The sequence below is a fragment of the Argentina anserina genome, chromosome 2 (assembly GCF_933775445.1).
Source record: "Argentina anserina chromosome 2, drPotAnse1.1, whole genome shotgun sequence".
Lineage (NCBI taxonomy): Eukaryota > Viridiplantae > Streptophyta > Magnoliopsida > Rosales > Rosaceae > Argentina > Argentina anserina.
The window spans coordinates 2,354,911-2,376,208 of NC_065873.1; the positions used below are offsets into that span (position 1 = coordinate 2,354,911).

The window sequence follows — 21,298 nt, forward strand, 5'->3', positions numbered from 1 at the left end:
ACAATTTACAGATAGACAAAAGGTTATGAGTATACTCATATGATACATGGCATAGATTTACTCATTCTAAATTAAGCACGACTTATTTATCCAACAACTACGAGCAAACATAATTGTAGAAGATTATTGAAAATAAAACAACACTTTAAATTTTGTCTTTACCCTTAAAATTAAGGCTACTAGAGTGATCAGACTAAACCAAACTTGGAGCCACTTCTGATTCTTTCTTATTCTTTGGTGGGTTGTTCTTCTTGCCTCGAGGTATCTCCTCCGCTTCGTTGTCTCCTTAAAGCCATCACTAACTCCTGGAGTCTTGTTAGCAGCAACAAAAGAGCCATCAGGTTGCTCAATCAATCCCAAAGCCTTAGCAGTAAGCTTTACACTCGGTGTTCTTTGTTTCTTGCCCTCCTGCACCGTTACATTCACTATCTCACCAGTTATGAGCTTTAATGTTTTTGGAAACACAGTAGGAGAAGCCGGCCTCCCTCTTTTCTTTTTACCGGAGACTCCACAAGTGTAGCCTCAATGGACATGATCGCTAGGTTCCGATATTTGCACCAAATCCCTCTTGATAATCACACGTTTTCGCAGGGGAGCAATAGGAGCAAAACCCGGCGGCGCCGATGAGCTAGCACGGTCATTGTGCTTAATTACCTTTGAACCTGAAAAGACTGCCTGCAAAACCTACACTTGTAAAACTTCTCAAAGAGCTTGGAAATACATGAGTAAGGTCAGAAGGCGGTTGGATAGGAGCACAAAGGCCCTCTTCATGCAGAAGAACTTTGCAATTAGGGCAAAGCTCCATCAGATTCTCAAAGTTAAAGCCGATTTCGGCCTCTACACCTGGACAATCTTTAGTTTTTTCTTTGTAAAGAAAGTTCGGGTCAGAGAACGAGCAACCCTAACCCTAATAACTCCAGAAGCCTCAAAAATACGTCCATCAAGTTGAATCACAAAACCAACAACAAAGGCAACGTTTAGGTTTACCTTCTTCACTTCAAATTCTGGAGGGATATTAGTAATGCCAACCCAGAAATATAGGGAATTCATGGGACTGATTCTGGATCCTATAGACCATCATACTCTTCAAAGAACACCAGGGCCTTCAAATAGTACCAGTACATCCCCAGAATACCTTGTTGCGATCATACGCCAAATAAAACTTGAAACAAACTTATTGTGTGGTCGGGATAGCACCTTAAAGCCACGTTTGAGCACCCAAACCCTACAAAATTGGGATTGCAAGTCGCCAATGGTGTAGGATTTGGTGGTGAGAGGCTTGGTAATGAGGTAAAATTTGGAATTGGTTCGCACCTTTGTTTCCTTAGTTCATGTCTGAGATGTCGATCACGTCGTCGTCATCTCCCTATGCGAGCGCAAGGGAGGCGGCAAAATTATGTGATGGAGGAGGAAGGATAATCACAACTAGCGCCGTGGGATTTTTGGTTTTGGATACTATCAGAGCACATGGGCTCTATGTGCGGCTAGGGTTTTGATATCCTAGCAATACTCTGGTTTGACTAAGATGGTTCTGAATAACATAAGAGAAGCTAATATCAGAAATAAATATTTGTAGCTACTAATTTAGAACCCTACCTTAGATAAATTCAATGACGGTGGCATTAAGTTGTCACCAAAACACCATTTCTTTGCATTAATGCATGATGATATATACTATACATGCAGTGATGCAGGACTCTACATTCTTGACAAGTGAATATATGACTGAAAGAAAATTGTAAGTCACCTAACATTCTGACATTACTAACTAATACAATTCATCGTTGCTAATTGCCTATATTGAATATTGCATTCATTTGTTCAATAGCCACAGCAGTCCTTTCCACATTCTTCAAAAGTACCCCATATATCTTCTCCTTGATTCTCCCATAAATTTCCAAATCAGAATCCTCTTTACTGACAATCACATCTAACCAGTCCCCAACTTTCTTAATCTGACACATAGTCTCAGCTATTTGACTATCAGATTCCATTAGATCAGTTTTGCTTCTAACCTCATCCAGGTAACTCTCGAAGGTAGCAAAAAACCACCTCTTACATTCATCATGCAAGGACTTTTCAAAGTTTGCAACTGCAGATAACGCACTTCCCTTCACCCAATTGTTTGAGTTTTCTTTCTCCGAGACCAATCCAAAATGAACATCATTCTTTTGTTTCTTAAAACTTTTTGGTAAATTACCATGGTTCCTATTTGATTTACCGGATGGATTTCTAGCCTTGACTGAAACATTATCAAGAGAAAAAGATGGGGAAAGATCATATGATATCGCTGCTTTAATCCATGACGTTGCATTTTTCTTCCGGTCTACTGCAAGCATTAATGTTTCCTTGATGGAACCAAGGTTTTCAGGATTTGTATCATCATCTCTGAGTGGACTGACGTTGGTCAATGACTGAGCAATTAGTCGAGTCTGAACCAAGTAGTCTTGCATATCAAAGAACTTATTAATTGATGGTTGATGTTCCTCCCCTTCGGATGACTGGAGCTCTGAGTATGTACTGAAATGATTCATCAGACAACAAAGTCATGACCAAGTTAGCAACATGAATTAGATGTTTTTCACATCATTCATAAAGAAAATGGATCGAGACATGCATCCTCAAACTAGAGCAATTCAACATCTATAGAACAATGAACTTAAGGGTACATACTGTTAGGATGTGATGAGAATTTGATTAGGAAAGTAAGTCCTAGTTGTACGTGGTTACTGTTCCTAATTGGACATGGTTTATGTCAAAGTTTATTCCTTTCAAGAATAGATTCTTTTCTAGTATGAAAAAGTTTTAGTTTTCCTATGACCAATTGGATTGTAATTGGTGTGCCTATATATATAGGAGACATAGGTAGTTAACCAAGGTGTGGTTGTCATGACTTAGTTTGTGGATGTGGTCATCAGGGCGTGGCCATCACGGTAAGGTGGATGCAGTCATCGACAATGGAGTGTATATTTCTTGTGTAAGGGAGCAAAGATGTCAAATGTGAGGATATCTCTTGAATGAGGGTGTGTTCTTAGGAAATTCTATGAGTATGGTTGTGTAATAACCCGATTTTTCGGGACAAGTTAATAGACTACTTCTAAGTGTTTAAGTTCTCGGAAATATTAAATTGTGTTCGTTCCGTGTTGTGACGTCGGAAGTCGAAAACGAAAACGTTATTAGAACGTTTAATTCGAAAAACGATTACGTTTCCGAACGTATTTTTCTACTTTTATTTCGTCGCTCGGTTGCTAAAACTTTCTTCACGAAAGTTGTAGAGCACGTCGTCACGAGTTTGGGGATATGTGACGCGTTCTAATCGGACGACGTACGTAAAAGTTATTAACGACGGAAGTGAGTTTCCGATTTTGGGAGGGGTATAAAAGGAATGTTTTTCAGCTAGGGTTCCCATAATTGGAAACCCTTTCGTTCCCTCTCACCCCGCCTCCCTCGATTCTCTCTCTCTCCCCGAAACCTTTCTCTCTCCCTTCCGATCGCTCTTCCTCCCCGATCTCCGCCCTCAGCCCTTCGTGGCCAGCACCGCCACTCCCTATGGCCTCGCAAGCTTCGCCACAAGCAACCCTGAGCTTGCGGCGCTCTACCTCACCGCCGAGAGCTCGTTCCCCGAGCTCCTTCGCCGACACCGTCCTCCTCTTACCTCCGGAGCCTCCACGATAAGGGTTGAACCCCGATTCGCCACACGGCCTCACCTCCACTCGCATCGACTGCGCCGGCCTCCGTAACATCACCACCGACGAATCGAAACCCCCACTGTTGAGCTAGGTATGAATCGATGATTTTGATGTTGTGTGTGTGCTTGTATGGTGATTTGGGGGTGATTGGGAGAATTTGGATTCGAATTGGGGAAGAATCGGCAGTGAAGGAGGGTGGGAGATACCGCCGCCTCTAGGCGGCGCGTGAGGGTGCTAGGGGTAGCCTAGGGGTAGTCGGAGGCCGTAGGAAGGAAGAGGGGGAGGAGGGGGAGAGTTTGGGCACGGTGGTGACATCACACGCGCCGGTTTTGGGCTCGGCGCGTGGGCCCCACGCGCTGCCTGCCGGAGGTGGCGCATGTACCCCACGCGCCGCCACGTGCGGCGGTGTGAAAGTGTTTTCCGATATGGGTATTTTGGTAATTTACTGTGTACGGTAAATGTAAATGTAATTTTTATTTACTACGGTAAATGTAATTAAATTTTACTTTCAGTAAATGTAAAAAGTAATTTTGTAAAAGGGTAATTTAATAAATTTTATTTACTGAATTTGTATTTACATTTAAATCGTGCATATACGTACAGAAATACGTATTAATATTTATACGTACAGAAATACGTATTAATATTTATACGTACAGAAATACATATTAATATTTATACGTACAGAAATACGTATATAATATTTATACGTACAGAAATGCGTATTAATATTTATACGCACAGAAATATGTATATAGTATTTATACGTACAGAAATACGTATATAATATTTATACGTACAGAAATACGTATTAATTGCATATTGTACAGTATCCGGGAATAGTACAGTGAATAGTACCACTGAACAGTAACTTCGTAAAAACCGAAAATTGCTGAACAGTAACCGATTATTACTGTTTCGGCATTTAAAGGTTACGAAACGATTCTAAATTATTTTCTTATCTTTTCAAGGTGATCGTTAAACCAAGGAAAGGAATTATCATCGGGAATTGTGGAATTAAGCTCGAGTCGTTAAGGTGAGTAAAATCTCACTTATTTACGAATCTACCCTTGCGGTGATTCCAAGATTTTTGCAAGAGTTTTTAATATTGAATTACGACACGTATACAATATAGTGGATTACGTATATATCGTATAAATGGTAATAAGTACATATATATATAGTTTGCTATATTATATACTGTTATGAATTCATTGGAATTGGTCATTTCGAATGACGAGAATTAAATGTTGAGCATGTGATGTGATTTTTGTACAATATGAGGTGTGATTATTGTACGTGGTTTTAACATGAGTTTGTTAAAATGTTTTGTCTTCGGACGAGTTTTGTCTTCGGACGAGTTTTTGTCTTCGGACGTGTTTATGAAATATGACATGTATACGATATAATGGATTATATATATATTGTATAAATGGTAAATATGTACATATATATATAGTTTGCTATATAATATACTGATGTGATTTTATCGTGATTTATGTCATTTCGATGACGAGATTTAAATATCGAGCATGTGATTTTGATTTGTACAATATGATATGAGATTATTGTACGTGATTTTTAACATTGAGATTGTTAAAATGTTGATTTGTCTTCGGACATGATTTTTGGTACAATATGATGTGAGATTATTGTACGTGATTTTAACATTGAGATTGTTAAAATGTTGATTTGTCTTCGGACATGATTTTTGGTACAATATGATGTGAGATTATTGTACGTGATTTTAACATTGAGATTGTTAAGATGTTGATTTGTCTTCGGACATGATTTTTGGTACAATATGATGTGAGATTATTGTACGTGATTTTTAACATTGAGATTGTTAAAATGTTGATTTGTCTTCGGACGTGATTGGTACAATATGATGTGAGATTATTGTACGTGTTTGGCAAGTCGGAACCTAGCCTTTGGCCGGGCGAAAGTTACGATACAGTTAGAGCTCTAGTCTGTCTGCCTTAGTACTGCATGTGAGATAACGGGTGGTTATCTGCTCATGGGTACTCAGTTTATTTGGATGTTGGGTAGCGGGTGGCTATCCAATATCAGCGGTGTATTACGAGAGGGGTAACAGATGTGTACCAGCGTTCTTGGTACCCGTATTATAAATGCATTTGGGTAACCAGAAGGGTTACTTAATTTCTCATGAGCGTTTCTTTTTCTTTGGGACAACCAGATGGGCCGTCCACTGACTCATGAGTGCATTTATATTTGTTTGATTTGTGGATTTTCGTATATATTAATATGCGAGTTATATATTTTCATTTTACTCATACGAGCTGTAGAGCTTACCAGGTTTGTGTTTACAATCCCGGTGCACCAATTCGATGGTGTAGTGGATAACTCCGCAGGTGTGGATTAGCGGGAATTGACGGACCGCTCAGAGGACTTGAAGTTATTTATCTCCAGCTTGCGTGAGGATTTGGTGTGACTATCTTGTGAGGATTATACATTTCCAATTGATATAATGTTGAATTATATGTTTGGTTTGTAATAATTGGTTTCTGAGTTGTATTGAGAACTCAGTGATGATCCACTGTGCACGTTAAATGATTTCGATTTTATTTGAGATTATTTTATGTTTAACGACTTTAGAATTTTGAGTTTTTAGGCTCGAAATTTTAGGGTCGTTACAGGTTGTACATAAGTTATGGGTTTTGGGTTATGGGATTTAGCTCAAATATAGCTTGTACTGTTATATTTCCCATAGTGAAGAACATGGTGTCTCTCCGAGGATGTAGGCATAGGTTTATGCTGAACCTCGTTAATCTCAGTTTTCTCTTGTTGCTTGTCTTATAGTTTGTTTACTTTTCTATCAATATACTTTATGAGCCATGTTGGGAGTGATCTTAATTCCCTAACACATACGTGACAACTTTTGTTAGGAGTTTTTTTTTGTAGAGATACTAATCATACTATCCACATTAATGATAATATTGATGACAGCATAACGATCAGTAGCCTCCAAATCTCATAGTAATATGAATACAAATTAGCATACCTTAGGGTTTTCAGTAATCTCTCGGCAATAGAAGCATCTTGCAATGCATCCACTGCAGCAAGCAAAGAAACACTTTTGTGCGTCAAAATTTCCTACATACATAACAACTATGGCGTCATTATTAGTGCAACTTATAAGCTGTTAGACAGGCCTCATGAACTAAGTGAAACACAAAATACCTTTCCAAGAGTCACTAATATTGGAGGAAGGGAGTTCCATTGTATAATACTTTCTGAATATTTACTATCAACGTCTAAATTAACCATCACTGGAGGATCTAAGGATTGCTCACAATTTTTTGTTGCCACTGAGTTCCTAATGCTGGAGTTTCTACTTAATTTCCAAGCTAGATCATCACTAATTGTTCTTTTTATGTTGCAACTTGAATTGTCATCTGAACCACTTCTTGTAGAACGAACTGGAGAAACCTATCAATGCAAGAAATGGAAGAATCATTCCACCAATTGGTACTTCAACTACATAATAGTGTAATTTAGAGGAATTGTGATATAAAAGAAGAATCATTAAGATGTTTACATGTGCACTACGACTGCGCCTTGCGGATGGTTTTATCCCATGCTTGACAAGTGGGAAATCTATAGCTTCGGGTCCAGTCCAGCTTCTTCTCCTTAAGGAGGAAGAAGATATTGTGCTATCAGAATCACTCTCTATACATCTTGATTTCACTTTTCTCGACCGTTTTGGTACCTCACATATTTCCTTCTCAGCATCACCATTTCCAAACTTGCATACCCTTGGGAGCTTTTCCATTGGGTGAATCTTAGAGGCCTTCAAGGAGCGAAATGTCGGTTGTTGTTTCTTCTCCACGCTACTTCTCTTCTCCATTACAAATAGTAAATCAGACACCCCTTTAAAATCCACAAACCTATCAATGGATAAGAGATCTTCATGGTGTCCGACAGAAGAAAGTCGACCTAGGAGAGGGTTTATACCTCTAAGCACAGGCACCGGCCACGCTTCTTCCAACATATCAACATATATCAATTTCCCAAGCTGCAATGTGTTGCATAAAACCATGTCATCCTGCTCTGGAGGCAATGACACATACATAGTGTGTGTAGCATCTGAAACCTTCAAATAAAACCCTTTAGTGGGCCAAAGATCACCTTCTGCTAAAACCGGTGTGATGTTTCTGATTTGTAGCAACACAGGTTTATGATCACCATTCAGAGACTTTTGATGATCATTTCCCATTTCTTCAATAAGCTTCTCAAGAACCCCGGAACTTAAGCTAGGCATTTTCGTTGAAATGTAAATGGGAAATTCGAAGCCACTATCTTTGAATCTTTTGGATAAAACGGAATTAAAGCTGTGTGGAGATCATGAAGTAAAGAAAATATCTTTAGAATGAGTTCAGGTATTAAAATTCAAGCAAAATGGGAAATTGAAAGGATGAATTTCTCAAAGAGAATGAAATTCACAAGAAAGTGGGTGATAAAATTATGACTAAAATTAGACATGCATGTATGGTCTCTATTCTCTATAATCTTAGAATTCTATAAAATCGTCATTGAAATGTGGAAATGAGGAGCTAGTTAAAACCGTTGCGCATAAAAATTTAGGGACAGCCATTGGATATATTCCTTTCTTGCATGTCATTTTTCCATTTACAATTTTTTTTATCTTATTTGTAAATTTCCTTTTACAAACACAAAAGTTGTGTCAAATTAACTTCAACCGGACACCGAAAGGTCCGAAACGACATCCTAACGTCGGTGTAGCTAGAGGAATTAAGGAAGCCACAAAATCCCACCATCACGGCTTGTCGTCAACACCAAGGGTGGAGGCAGAATTTCATAATGGGTTGAGCTAGAAAAAAAATTACAATTATTTATGAACTATATATAGAAATTTGGGGTAAACTAATATTTAAAACTTAAATTTTTACACTAAAATTTAGTTAGAAATACAAGTCTTTTAATAATTTAAAATGGGGTACAGTCCACCGTAACCCGTGTATAGCTACGTTCTTGGTCACTACGTGGAATTGCATGTTAATTTTTCATTAGGAATCCTCACATCGTATGATAATATCATGGGTGATTTTAAATGTATCTAGCAAATTTCTATGTAGACCCAGAAAATAGTAATTTTCTAACTTTACCCGTGATTCCAACGACAAACCCAGCAACTCAAAAATAGATGTTTCACCTTCCTTGAATAAAAGCCCGGGCAAAAATCAAAAGGGATTCCATTAATTGGTGCAAGTACATACACCATCTGGATATGGAGTATAAGAGATTAATGAATCATATGTGCCAAAAGAAGTTATATTAATTCATTTGCCATCTCGTTTTGATTCTTCCATACAGATCTGCTAAATAATTTAAAACACAACATACATAGATCAATATGAAGCATAAAGCATTGGGCTATACTTGTCTATGTTTTCTATTCATTCGTTCCTTAATTATGCTTTAGTTTTGAGATTGATGTGGCAAGTATCAGACAAACACATGCAGAAAAATAAGCAAAAAATGGGCATAAATAAGAGAGGAGGATCATTGCCCATAAAACATGCAAAATGAAATCGAATATCCAGACAGTGTTCTAGCTTTCTCCTTGATCAAAACCTTTCTTTTTGTGATTATGGAGATGACATTTAAGTTTACATCGAGAAAAATTTCCGTTTGTTGGTGTTTGAACTAACTTGCTGGGTTTAGCAAAATAAAGGACAAAATTAGAATGTTTGTACAAAAAATATTGTTACTAGGTATAGTAAGTAATTTACTGGTACATTTAGCAACACCCTAATATCATTATGTTTGCTGCCATATCTATCTCTAATCTCTAATACTATAATTCTATAAAATGAGCACCCAAAAATTTCATAAAAATTGAATTTCCGAATATGTCCACTTATTATTTCCAATGACAAACAAACTATCATGAGTGTTATGGTCAAAACTTACATAGATTAATTGAAAAATATTATTTATTTTCAAATTTTAAACACCCACCTTTTTCACATATACTGACCTTTACACAATGGAATTTTCTATATTTTTTTATTCAGTATTTAGTGAAATAAAAATAGGATGTGAGGAGTTATGGAAGCTACCCGACAACTTTTCAATTTTTAATTTTAATTTATTATATCTTTATATATTATTGTTAATTATCATTATAGTCTCTGTGTATTAATGGTTATTTCCATTTTCCAATTAACCTACAAAAATCACAAAAAAGTGTTTTGCCCCAAATAACCTATGTTTTTAAGACAATTACATAAAAGGATCCAGTGTTAAAAAATTAAAAAAAAATAAGTTTAAAAAAATAGTTTAGGTAATAATAAATAAAGTCTGTTTTTTTTTTCATTTTTGATACAATAACCGGTGTAAAAATTAACACCGCACGAGTACGAGTCTAGTGTATATAATTACCGATATGCTAATGGAATCACCGTCATAAGCCTAGTTGTACACTATATAAAAGGTTACGTACGTACTCTCTCTTGGACTTTCGCAAACCCTAGACTATTTAGGGTTCGATCATTCGTAACTAAGTTTAGGGGTGTAAATGAGCCGAATAGAGCCGAATAGTTCGTTGTTTATGTTTGGCTCGTTTTAATTCAATCAAGCTCGAGCCAGACCAAAATTTGATTTTTGTGCTTCATTTTACTCAAAATTGACATGACATAATCTTATTAAATATGTGATGTGTCTATGTGATAAGATGTAACGACCCTAAAATTTCGAGCCTAAAAACTCAAAATTTCAAAGTCGTTAGAACACCAAAACAATCTCAATGAAATCGAAATTATTTAAAATGCACATCGGATCATTACTGAGTTCTCAATACAACTCAGAAAACCAATTATTACAACCCAAATTTATAATTCAACATTACATAAGATGGAAATGTAATAACCCTCACAATCTCTCACAAAACTCACAATAAATCCACACCAATTCTCATACTCAAATCCACGCTAGAAACCTCACCACAAGCAGGATACGAACGACTTCGAGTCTCCGGAGTCGTCACTCGATCTCTACTAATCAACACCTGCGGAATTATCCCATACACCATCGAATTGGTGCACCGGAATTGTAAACACAAACCCGGTAAGCTTATAGCTCGTATGAGTAAAATGAAAATATAATTCACATATCAATATATACGAAAATCACAAATCAACAAATATAAATGCCCTCATGAGTCAATGGACAGTCCATCTGGTCGTCCCAAAAACAATATATGAAATGGAAGTGCTCATGAGAAATCGGGCAACCCTTCTGGTTACCCAAAAAACATTTATAATACGGGTACTAATGAACGCTGGTACACATCCGTTACCCCTCACGTACTACACTGCTAATATTAGGTAACCACCCGCTACCCAACATCCAAAACAATCTGAGTACTCATGAGCCGATAACCACCCGTTACCTCACATGCAGTACTTCGGCAGACAGACTAGAGCTCTAACTGTATCGTAACTTTCGCCCGGCCAAAGGCTAGGTTCCGACTTGCCAAACACGTACAATAATCTCACATCATATTGTACAAAATCAGGTCCGAAGACAAATCAACATTTAACAATCTCCATGTTAAATTCACGTACAATAATCTCACATCATATTGTACAATCAAAATCACATGCTCGATAAAATCTTGTCATTGAAATGACATCATCACGATAAAATCATAACAGTACATTATATAGCAAACTATATATATATATATGTACTTATTTACCATTTATACAATATATATATAATCCACTATATCATATATGTAATAACCCTAGATTTTTGAAACGATATTGAATTGAATTGAATTCTATAAAGTTATGAAATTCAATAAAAAGGGAATTGATTGTTTGCAAACTTTATGAAACGGAAACGGAAATGTTCCGAGAACGTTTAATAAGAAAACGTTACGTTTCCGAACGAATTTATCGACTTTTATTCCGTCGCTCTGTTGCGAAAACTTTCTTCACGAAAGTTGTAGAGCTCGTCGTTACGAGTTCGTGGATATGTGACGCGTTCGAATCGGACGTTGTATGTAAAAGTTATTATTGACGGAAGATAGTTTCCGATTTTAAGGGGGGGTATAAAAGGACATTTTGTGAAGTAGGGTTTCTATTTTCAGAAACCCTCTTCTCTCTTCTCTCTCTCTTCCGCCGCCCCCCTCTCTTCTCTTTCTCTCTTTTCTTTCTTCCTTCCCGAGCTTCCTTCCTCTCTCTCTCTCTCTCTCGGTTCTCTCTCCCCTATCGTGCTCTCTCCCCGAGTCCCTCCCTCCCACCGGTTCACTCTCACCGATTCACTCCCTCACTCTCCCACTCACCGATTTACACTCTCCCTCTCACCTGAAACCTCGCGATTCTCCGTCGCCCAAACGCTCCACCGGTGAGACCAAGGCATAGGGACTGCACCACCATCATCTCTCCTCACCCCTAGTGCCACCGGTGACAAGATCGGCGATCGAAAACCGCGATAGGCACCGCCGCTTCTCAACTGCAAGGCCGCCGGCATCTCGAGCTCTTCAACGTCGTTTTGACGATCCAAAGGTCTGATCGAGGTGAGGATTGGTATAGATGGATTGTGTGATTGGTTTGTTGTTGTTTTTGTTTGATTTGTGGCGATCGGAGGAGGGTGTGGAGGTGTTGAACACCGCCGCTTAAAGCGGCGCGTGAAGGAGCGTGTGGAGGTGTGGGGTGGCTTAAGGGCGGCCTAGGATTGGAGAGAGGAAGAGGGGATAGTTTTGGGGTGGTGGTGACATCACACGCGCCGGTTTTAGGCTCGGCGCGTGGGCCCCACGCGCGGCCTGCCGGAGGTGGCGCGTGTACCCCACACGCCGCCACGTGCGGCGGTGTGACAGTGTTTTCCGATAGGGGTATTTTGGTAATTTACTTAAATGTAAATGTAAATTTTATTTACTACGGTAAATGTAATTAAATTTTACCTTCGGTAAATGTAAATTTAAATTACTTTCTGTAAATGTAAAAAAAAGTAATTTGTAAAAGGTAATTAGTAAATTCTATTTACTGAGATTGTATTTACATTTAAATAGTACGTATACGTACAGAAATACGTATTAATATTTATACGTACAGAAATATGTATATAATATTTATACGTACAGAAATACGTATATAATATTTATACGTACAGAAATACGTATTAATCGTATATTTGTACAGTAACCGTGAATAGTTACAGTGAACAGTAACACTGAACAGTAATTTCGTAAAACCGAAAATTGCTTAACAGTAACCGATTATTACTGTTTCGGGATTTAAAGGTTTACGAAACGATTCTAAATTCTTTTCTTATCTTTTCAAGGTGATCATTAAATCGAGCAAAGGAATTATCATCGGGAATTGTGGATTTACGCTCGAGTCGATAAGGTGAGTAAAATCTCACGTATTTACGAATCTACCCTCGCGGTGATTCAATATTTTGCAAGGGTATTTAATAATGAATTACGAACATGTATGCAATATAGTGGACTACATATATACTGTATAAATGGTAATAAGTATATATATTTATATATAGTTCATTATGTTATGTACTGTTATTAATTCATTAGAAAAGGTCATTTCGATGACGAGAAATTGTGTATTGAGCATGTGTTTGTGAAATATGACATGTATAGGATATAGTAAACTATATATATATTGTATAAATGGTAAATAAGTACAAATATATATAGTTTTCTATATAATATACTGTTATGAATTTTATTGCGATTATATCGAGCATAATTTTGAAACGTACAATATGATGTGTGATTATTGTACGTGAGTTTAACATTGAGTTTGTTAAAAAGTTAATTTGTCTTTGGACGTGATTTAGTACAATATGATGTGAGATTATTGTACATGTTTGGCAAGTCGGAACCTAGCCTTGGCCGGGCGAAAGTTACGATACAGTTAGAGCTCTAGTCTGTCAGCCATAGTACTTCATGTGAGGTAACGGGTGGTTATCTACTCATGAGTACTCAGATTGTTTTGGATGTTGGGTAGCGGGTGGTTACCCAATATCAGCGTAGTACTGCATGTGAGGTAACGGGTGGTTATCTGCTCATGGGTACTCAGATTGTTTTGGATGTTGGGTAGCGGGTGGCTATCCAATATCAGCGGTGTATTACGAGAGGGGTAACAGATGTGTACCAGCGTTCTTGGTACCCGTATTATAAATGCATTAGGTAACCAGAAGGGTTACTTAATTTTCTCATGAGCGTTTCATTTCATATTCTTTGGGACAACCAGATGGGCTGTCCATTGACTCATGAGGGCATTTATATTTGTTGTTTTGTGATTTTTCGTATAATTTGATATGCGAATTATATTTTGATTTTACTCATACGAGCTATAAGCTTACCGGGTTTGTGTTTACAATCCCGGTGCACCAATTCGATGGTGTAGGGGATAATTCCGCAGGTGCTGATTAGTGGAGGTTGAGTGACGACTACAGAGGCTCGAAGTCGTTCATATCCTACTTGCGGTGAGGTTTTTAGTGTGGATTTGTGTGTGAGAATTTGTGAAATTTTATTTGTGAGATTTGCGAGTGATTTGTGAGATTTGCGAGTGATTTGTGAGGATTATTACATTTCCATTTTATGTATGGATTATAAATTTGGGTTGTAATAATTGGTTGTCTGAGTTGTATTGAGAACTCAGAATTGATCCGCTGTTACACTTTAATGATTTCGATTTATTGAGATTATTTTGTGTTTAACGACTTTAGAATTTTGAGTTTTTAAGCTCGAAATTTTGGGGTCGTTACAATATACATATTATAATTCATAATCGCGTCCGAAGACAAAACGTTTAACAAACACATATTAAAATCACGTACAATAATCACAGCTCATATTGTACAATTAAATCACATACTCGTCATATAATTCTTGTCATCGAAATGACCAATTCCAATGAATTCATAACAGTATATAATATAACAAACTATATATATATATAAGTACTACTTTACCATTTATACATATATATATTCCACTATATCATATACATGTCGTATTTCAATATTTAAAACTCTTGCAAAAAACTTGAATTCACCGCAAGGGTTGATTCGTAAATATGTGAGATTTTACTCACCTTATCGATTCGAGCGTAATTCCACAATTTCCGAATATAATTCATTTCCTTGATTTATTGATCACCATGAAAAGATAAGAAAAGAATTTAGAAACGTTTCGTAAACCTTTAAATGCCGTAACAGTAATAATCGGTTACTGTTCAGCAATTTTCGGTTTTACGAATTTACTAAATACACATCCAATACGTATCTCTGTACGAGTACATACTTTTTACGTATTTCGGTACATATAAATACTATTTAAATGTACGTATTGTCTCAGTAAATAATAATTACCGAATTACCCTTCCAAAATTACTTTTTACATTTACTAAAAGTAATTTACATTTACAATTACTGTACGTAAATAAAATTTATATTTACTGTACGTAAATCACTTTTTTATATTTACCATACGTAAAAATAAATTACAAAATTACCCTTTTCGGAAACACTGTTCACGCCGCCGCACGTGGCGGCGCGTGGGGTACACGCGCCACCCGCCGGCAGGCTGCGCATGGGGCTCACGCGCCGACGCCACCAACGGCGCGTGTCACGCCACCGCCGCCCCATTTCTCTTCCTTTCTCCTCCCTCTTCTCCTCCACGGCCTCACGCCGCCCCTAGGTCACTCCACGCCCCTATACGCGCCGCCTAAGGCGACGAAATCTCCCCCCTCCTCCTTCGCCCCTCCTCCTTCGATCCACCCTCAAAACCCCATCAAACAATCACACCAATCCATTAAACAAGCGAAACCCTTACCTCGACCAGCTCGAGAACCACCGGAGGTCGCCGAAGATGGAGCTTGCACGGCGGAGAAGAAAACGCGGCTCGGGTTTCAGCGTGGGGGTTCCCGGCGGCAAGGAACGGCGAGTCGACTTCGGGGTCTGCTGCGGAGGTCCCTGCGGTGCTCTAGATGTCGGCGGGCTGGAGATGGAGATCGCCGGTGAGATTTCGAGAGGGAGGGGGAGAGTGCGATCGGGGAGAGAGAGAGATGAGGGAGGCGGGGTGAGAGGAGAGAGAGAGAGGGGTTTCCAAAAATGGAAACCCTAATCAGAAAAATGTCATTTTTATACTAGTTTCCAAAATCGGAAATAACTTCTATCGTTAATAACTTTTACGTACATCCTCCGATTAGAACACGTCACATATCCACGAGCTCGTATCGACGAGCTCTACAACTTTCGTGAAGAAAGTTTTCGCAACCGAGCAACGGAATAAAAGTCGATATATACGTTGCGGTAACGTCACGTTTTTCGAATTAAACATTCCGAGAACGTTTCCGTTTTTAGTTTCGTAACGTCGCAAACAATCACATTCATTCTAATTAAATTTCTCAACTTGATAGAATCCAAATCAACTAAATTTTGTTCGAAAACTAGGGTTATTACATAAGATTTGACACATAAAATTAAGGCCTTTGAGGCCTGAATTTTTTAGGTCCTATATCATTAGATGTGTGTAAATAAACCGGTAGTTCTCTACTTTAAATGGTTTTACGTGGCCTATTATTGCTGTGCCTTCTTGGCTTATCGATCCCAACATTCTTTTTAGAGTTTACCTTTTCTTCCAAGGTACTCTTCCTCTTCCATCACTCCCTATCATCCATCTCTTTCTCTCTGTTATAATTGCTATTTTTGCAATTATAGCGGTAGCGCAATTATCAAATTGTTAGGTGAAAACCAGCTGATTGACCACAAACTTGGGAAAATGGCATGCATATATGATATATCATATATGTATGATCCTATCGATACGTAGCATCTGGTTCATCGTGAAAAATGCTTCGTAGCCAGCTAGAGTTGGCTAAATTTTCCGTAGGAGTACGTGGTTCTTCAGATTTAATATATTTCCTCAATTCGTTCAGTTTGTTTTTTTCTCCGAATTAACTATGTATCGATGACAAATAACAATTTATCCCCATGGACGAAATAAGAGTTTGTAAGTACTTTTATAGTTTTATATGGACTATGGAAACATGAGTAGAGAGCCACGCTGAGAGCGCCAAAGAGGCTTTTGTTTTGTTTAAGCATCCTACAAATCATTTTGTACTGCTTAAAACAGAGAAATGGTGAAACATCTGCTTTCTCAATTGACAAGCAACAACCATAGCTACAATACATCCAGTTTATGGCAAAACAGGTAAAAGCTCAATGAAATTTATGCTTTAATTAATCTTCTAGTATAGATACAAATGCTTGTGCTTATACTCTCAAACCAAAAAATCATAGAAGTTAGCCATGAAGAACCAAGTTCTCTTGAGTCTTTCACTTTCACTACTAGTATATCTCCTAATAGTCCCCATTGTAGCTCAACAATTTGCATGTGACGCCAAAGCTTCCACTAGCCAGTTTCCCGTGTGCAACACTTCTCTGCCTTACGAGGACCGAGCCAAGGACTTGGTCTCACGCCTCACTCTCCATGAAAAGGTCCAGCAACTAGTGGATACCTCCACAGGTGTATCTCGCCTAGGCGTGCCTAAATACGGGTGGTGGTCGGAGGCCCTCCATGGTGTTTCAAACGTCGGCCGAGGCGTGACTCGGTTTAATGCCACGGTGCCTGGTGCCACGAGTTTCCCTGCAGTAATTCTATCAGCGGCGAGTTTTAATGAATCCCCTTGGTTGAGGATGGGGCAAGTTGTGTCAACCGAGGCTAGAGCCATGTACAATTTGGGTCTAGCCGGGTTGACATTTTGGAGTCCTAACGCCAATGTGTTCCGAGACCCGAGATGGGGTCGAGCGCAAGAGACACCGGGGGAGGACCCCTTAGTGGTGTCAAATTATGCTGTGAACTACGTCAAGGGTCTCCAAGACGTTGGTGATAACCATGCCAGTGGTGACAAGCTCAAGGTCTCAAGCTGCTGCAAGCATTACATTGCCTATGATGTTGATAATTGGAAAGGTGTTGATAGATTTCACTTTGATGCTCAGGTAAGCAAAGTATCAATAATGATACTTATATCCAGAATCCACTTTTCTTATGCAAGAAATCTCGTCGAAACTAATTAACCAAATTAACTGTCCGAGTTGAACGCAGGTTACAAAGCAGGACATGGAGGATACGTATCAGCCACCATTCAAAAGCTGTCAGCAGTGTCATGTGTTCTTACAATAAGGTGAATGGGATTCCCACCTGTGCTGACCCAGACCTGCTTCAAGGTGTAGTCAGAGGCCAATGGGGTCTAGATGGGTAAGCTTTTAATTTTCTTTCTGATAGTTAGATATGATTACGTTAGGCGAATCGAAAATGAAGTGACTGTTCAATCTTTGCACAAGCGGATATATAGTTTCTGACTGTGATTCTGTGGAAGTTTATTACGATGCGATCCATTATACTCAAACACCTGAGGATGCAGTAGCCCTGGCCTTGAAAGCAGGTAGAGTAATATGTTGCAACTGGTTTTGACCATTTTGAGAAAAAATTGGCACGTACGTACGTACAATGCATGGTAAGTTACATGTCATACTGCAATGTGATCATGCAGGTCTAAACATGAACTGTGGAGATCATCTAGGGAAGTACACAGAGAATGCAACTTGAAGAAAGTGGACGAATCTGTAGTTGATCAGTCCTTGATATACAACTACATAGTCCTCATGAGGCTTGGCTTCTTTGATGGTGATCCGAAACTGTTCGACTTCGGAAACCTTGGGGTATCGGATGTTTGCTGTGACGAACATAAAGCGTTGGCACTTGACGCTGCTAAGCAGGGCATAGTTTTGCTAGATAACAATGGAGCTCTCCCTCTGTCTCAATTTTCTATTAATAATTTAGTCATAATTGGACATTTGGACAATTGGACCTAATGCTAATGCTAACGCCGCTGAGGCCATGATAAGCAACTATGCTGGAATACCATGTAGCTACACTAGTCCTCTACAGGGGCTACGAAAATATGTATCGACCGCGAAATATGAGCCCGGGTGTAGCAATGTGAAATGTGCGGACGAGAGCCTCATTGAGGCAGCCGCTCAGACTGCTGCTTCAGCTGATACCGTGGTGTTAGTAATGGGGCTTGATCAGTCCATTGAAGCAGAAGGGCTAGACAGAGAGAACTTGACTTTACCAGGGTTTCAGGAAAAGCTTGTGAGCGAGTTGTTGATGCAACAGATGGAACAGTCATTCTGGTCATTATGTCAGCTGGTCCAATTGATGTTTCTTTTGCTAAAATTTGAACAAAGTTGGAGGGATTCTATGGGTTGGATATCCAGGTCAAGATGGAGGAGATACCATAGCTCAAGTCATATTTGGAGACTATAATCCAGGTAACGTTCTTCAGTTTACCTATTTAACCTGTCACGTACGTTACCAGTGTTAATTGACATGCATATCATGTCTGGCAAACAGTCAATCTGACATGCTTTCATGTTAAATTGTTAATCTCACGCGTAAACTTTGAGTTTGTTCAACTGTTGTTATTGACATTTTCTTACTGTTTACCTCGTGTAGCTGGGAAGAGTCCTTTTACATGGTATCCACAGGAGTACGTAGACCAAGTGCCAATGACAGATATGAACGTGAGAGCCAACAGTAGTAGAAACTACCCTGGAAGAACATATCGATTCTACACAGGAAAAACCATCTATGAGTTTGGACATGGGCTAAGCTATTCAACCTTCTCCAAGTTTATAATGTCTGCACCTTCTACTCTACTCATCAAGCATAAACTACTGAGAGAACTTGGCATTTGATCTTGTTGTTGGGGTGATGAATAAAGGGCCAATAGATGGCTCCCATGTGGTGCTCGCTTTCTGGAAACCACCAAGCTCACAAGGGTTGATTGGAGCACCAAATTTGCAGCTTGTCGGTTTTGAAAGAGTGGAGGTGAAGAATGGAGAGACTAAGTCATTGACAATGAGGGTGGATGTGTGCAAGGGACTGAACCTTGTGGATACTGAAGACACTGAAGGGAAAAGGAAATTGGTCACCGGGCAGCACACGATTCTCAGGCTCTCCTGGTGAGCAACAAGTGAAGCATTACCTCAATGTTAGGCGCGCTGGCTGAGAAAAATGAACTGAGCTACAGTCATTAAAATCAATAGTAGCAAAATAGCTTGTTAGCTATCTAACTTGCAAACTAGCTAGTCACTGGTTTGCAAAGGAATAAGGCTTTTGTATCAGTTTAGTCTAGAACTGATTGTAAGACGTGGGAAAATGGCCTCATGCATGGTCCATGTAGTTGCAAGCTTGCAACAAAATTTATATCTATAATATTATCAGATCTATGTATCTTATATAATTACAAATGATTGAAGAGTGTGTGAGATTCAGAGATTGATATCTCCTTTATATCATAAATATTAGTCAACTTTTAAGACTATATATTAGGAGTTGAATATATATGGGTTCCAAGCTATGAAGCTTGGACACGCGGACAAGGGTCCGTATTGCGTGTCCGATACGGACACAGACACGTGAACTCAATTTGGACACGACCCGGACACGCAAGTGTCGGAATCGGACACGCGAGTATCCAAATTGGACACGCGGACACGCACCAACTCATAATAAAAGTGAAAGTGCTTATGGTGAGAATCGAAACTTGGTCATCCAAGGCACCCAACAACTCCTCAACCATTCCAACAGATTCAGTTTTTGTTATATTTATGCACACTTTAATATATATATATAAGGAGATAAACTCATGATAAAAATAAAAATGCTTGTGGTGGGATTCGAACCTTGGTCATCTAAATGATCCAACAAATCCTCAAGCATTCCAACAGATTCAGTTTTTGTTATATTTATGCACACTTTAATATATATACATCTAAATACTTTCAAATTTTTAAATTAATTTTTTAATAAATATATATATATATATATTAAAATAATTTTAATTGACGTGTCCACCACGTGTCCGTGTCAAAAAAAAAATCTATATGCCGTGTCTACGTATCGAATCGTGTCCAATACGGACACTCGTGTCCATGCTACATAGGTTCCAAGCAGTCTATAGAAAATTAAGGGACCTAAACTATATGGTTACTACGCAATATCCCATATCGTCATGCATGCGTAGGCTTTATATATACATTGCAACTCTAACTCCATGGACGACTTTACTTGAACATGATGTACCTGTTCTATAAGTTGTCTCTACAAATCGCTTAAAATTAAAGGGAAAGGTAGAGAGTATTTATGCACTTCTATCTTCATTTTCCCCAAAAAAGTTACTACAAATCGCCAGTCATCCAATACAGAAGTTAGAACGCTACGTACCATTTTGGCCCAAGACAGCTCTTCGTTTACAATCACCTTCAATTACGAACCACCTACGTTACAACTTGCCATGCCATGCAATTATATGCTACAAAATGCTAAGGATTTCAGGACCATTAGTACCTCAAATTTCATAGGAAACCATATCCGACCATTTTAATACCATTTAAGCACGAGATCATATTCCCTAGTACCCAATACTGAACACTACTCTCTCAGAACAACCACTCCTCCTTCTCTAAGTCAAATTAAGAGGCCTATATTATATCTGCTAGTGCCTTTGAAATTTTAATAAACA

The 21,298-nt window shown here is 38.6% G+C and overlaps 2 protein-coding genes across 2 annotated transcripts; one reads left to right on the forward strand and one right to left on the reverse strand.

The window, feature by feature from the left end:
- Window positions 1-1,787: 1,787 nt before the first annotated feature.
- On the reverse strand, window positions 1,788-7,971 carry LOC126782432 (uncharacterized). The gene is made up of 5 exons (XM_050507681.1): window positions 7,249-7,971; window positions 6,891-7,139; window positions 6,712-6,803; window positions 2,201-2,520; window positions 1,788-2,092 (listed from the first exon to the last, which is right to left on the reverse strand). Exons 1-5 carry the CDS (start codon window positions 7,969-7,971, stop codon window positions 1,788-1,790), a joined length of 1,689 nt encoding a protein of 562 aa, XP_050363638.1.
- Window positions 7,972-17,018: 9,047 nt separating this feature from the next.
- Window positions 17,019-19,783, forward strand: LOC126782262 (probable beta-D-xylosidase 5). Its single transcript, XM_050507478.1, is given in 12 exon segments — window positions 17,019-17,708; window positions 17,815-17,864; window positions 17,866-17,967; window positions 18,054-18,154; window positions 18,263-18,313; window positions 18,316-18,563; window positions 18,565-18,865; window positions 18,868-18,945; window positions 18,948-19,043; window positions 19,228-19,450; window positions 19,452-19,724; window positions 19,726-19,783. Coding segments are annotated over 12 exon segments (2,271 nt in total).
- The last annotated feature ends 1,515 nt before the right edge of the window (window positions 19,784-21,298 follow it).

Excerpts from the sequence above, each read along its gene's own strand:
- LOC126782432 (XM_050507681.1), bottom strand. The coding sequence starts at position 7,971 with ATGCCTAGCTTAAGTTCCGGGGTTCTTGAGAAGCTTATTGAAGAAATG. Across the intron at positions 6,804-6,890 it reads TATTAGTGACTCTTGGAAAG|GAAATTTTGACGCACAAAAG; the intron begins GTATTTTGTGTT and ends TTATGTATGTAG. Across the intron at positions 2,521-6,711 it reads AGATTACTGAAAACCCTAAG|TACATACTCAGAGCTCCAGT; the intron begins GTATGCTAATTT and ends GAATCATTTCAG.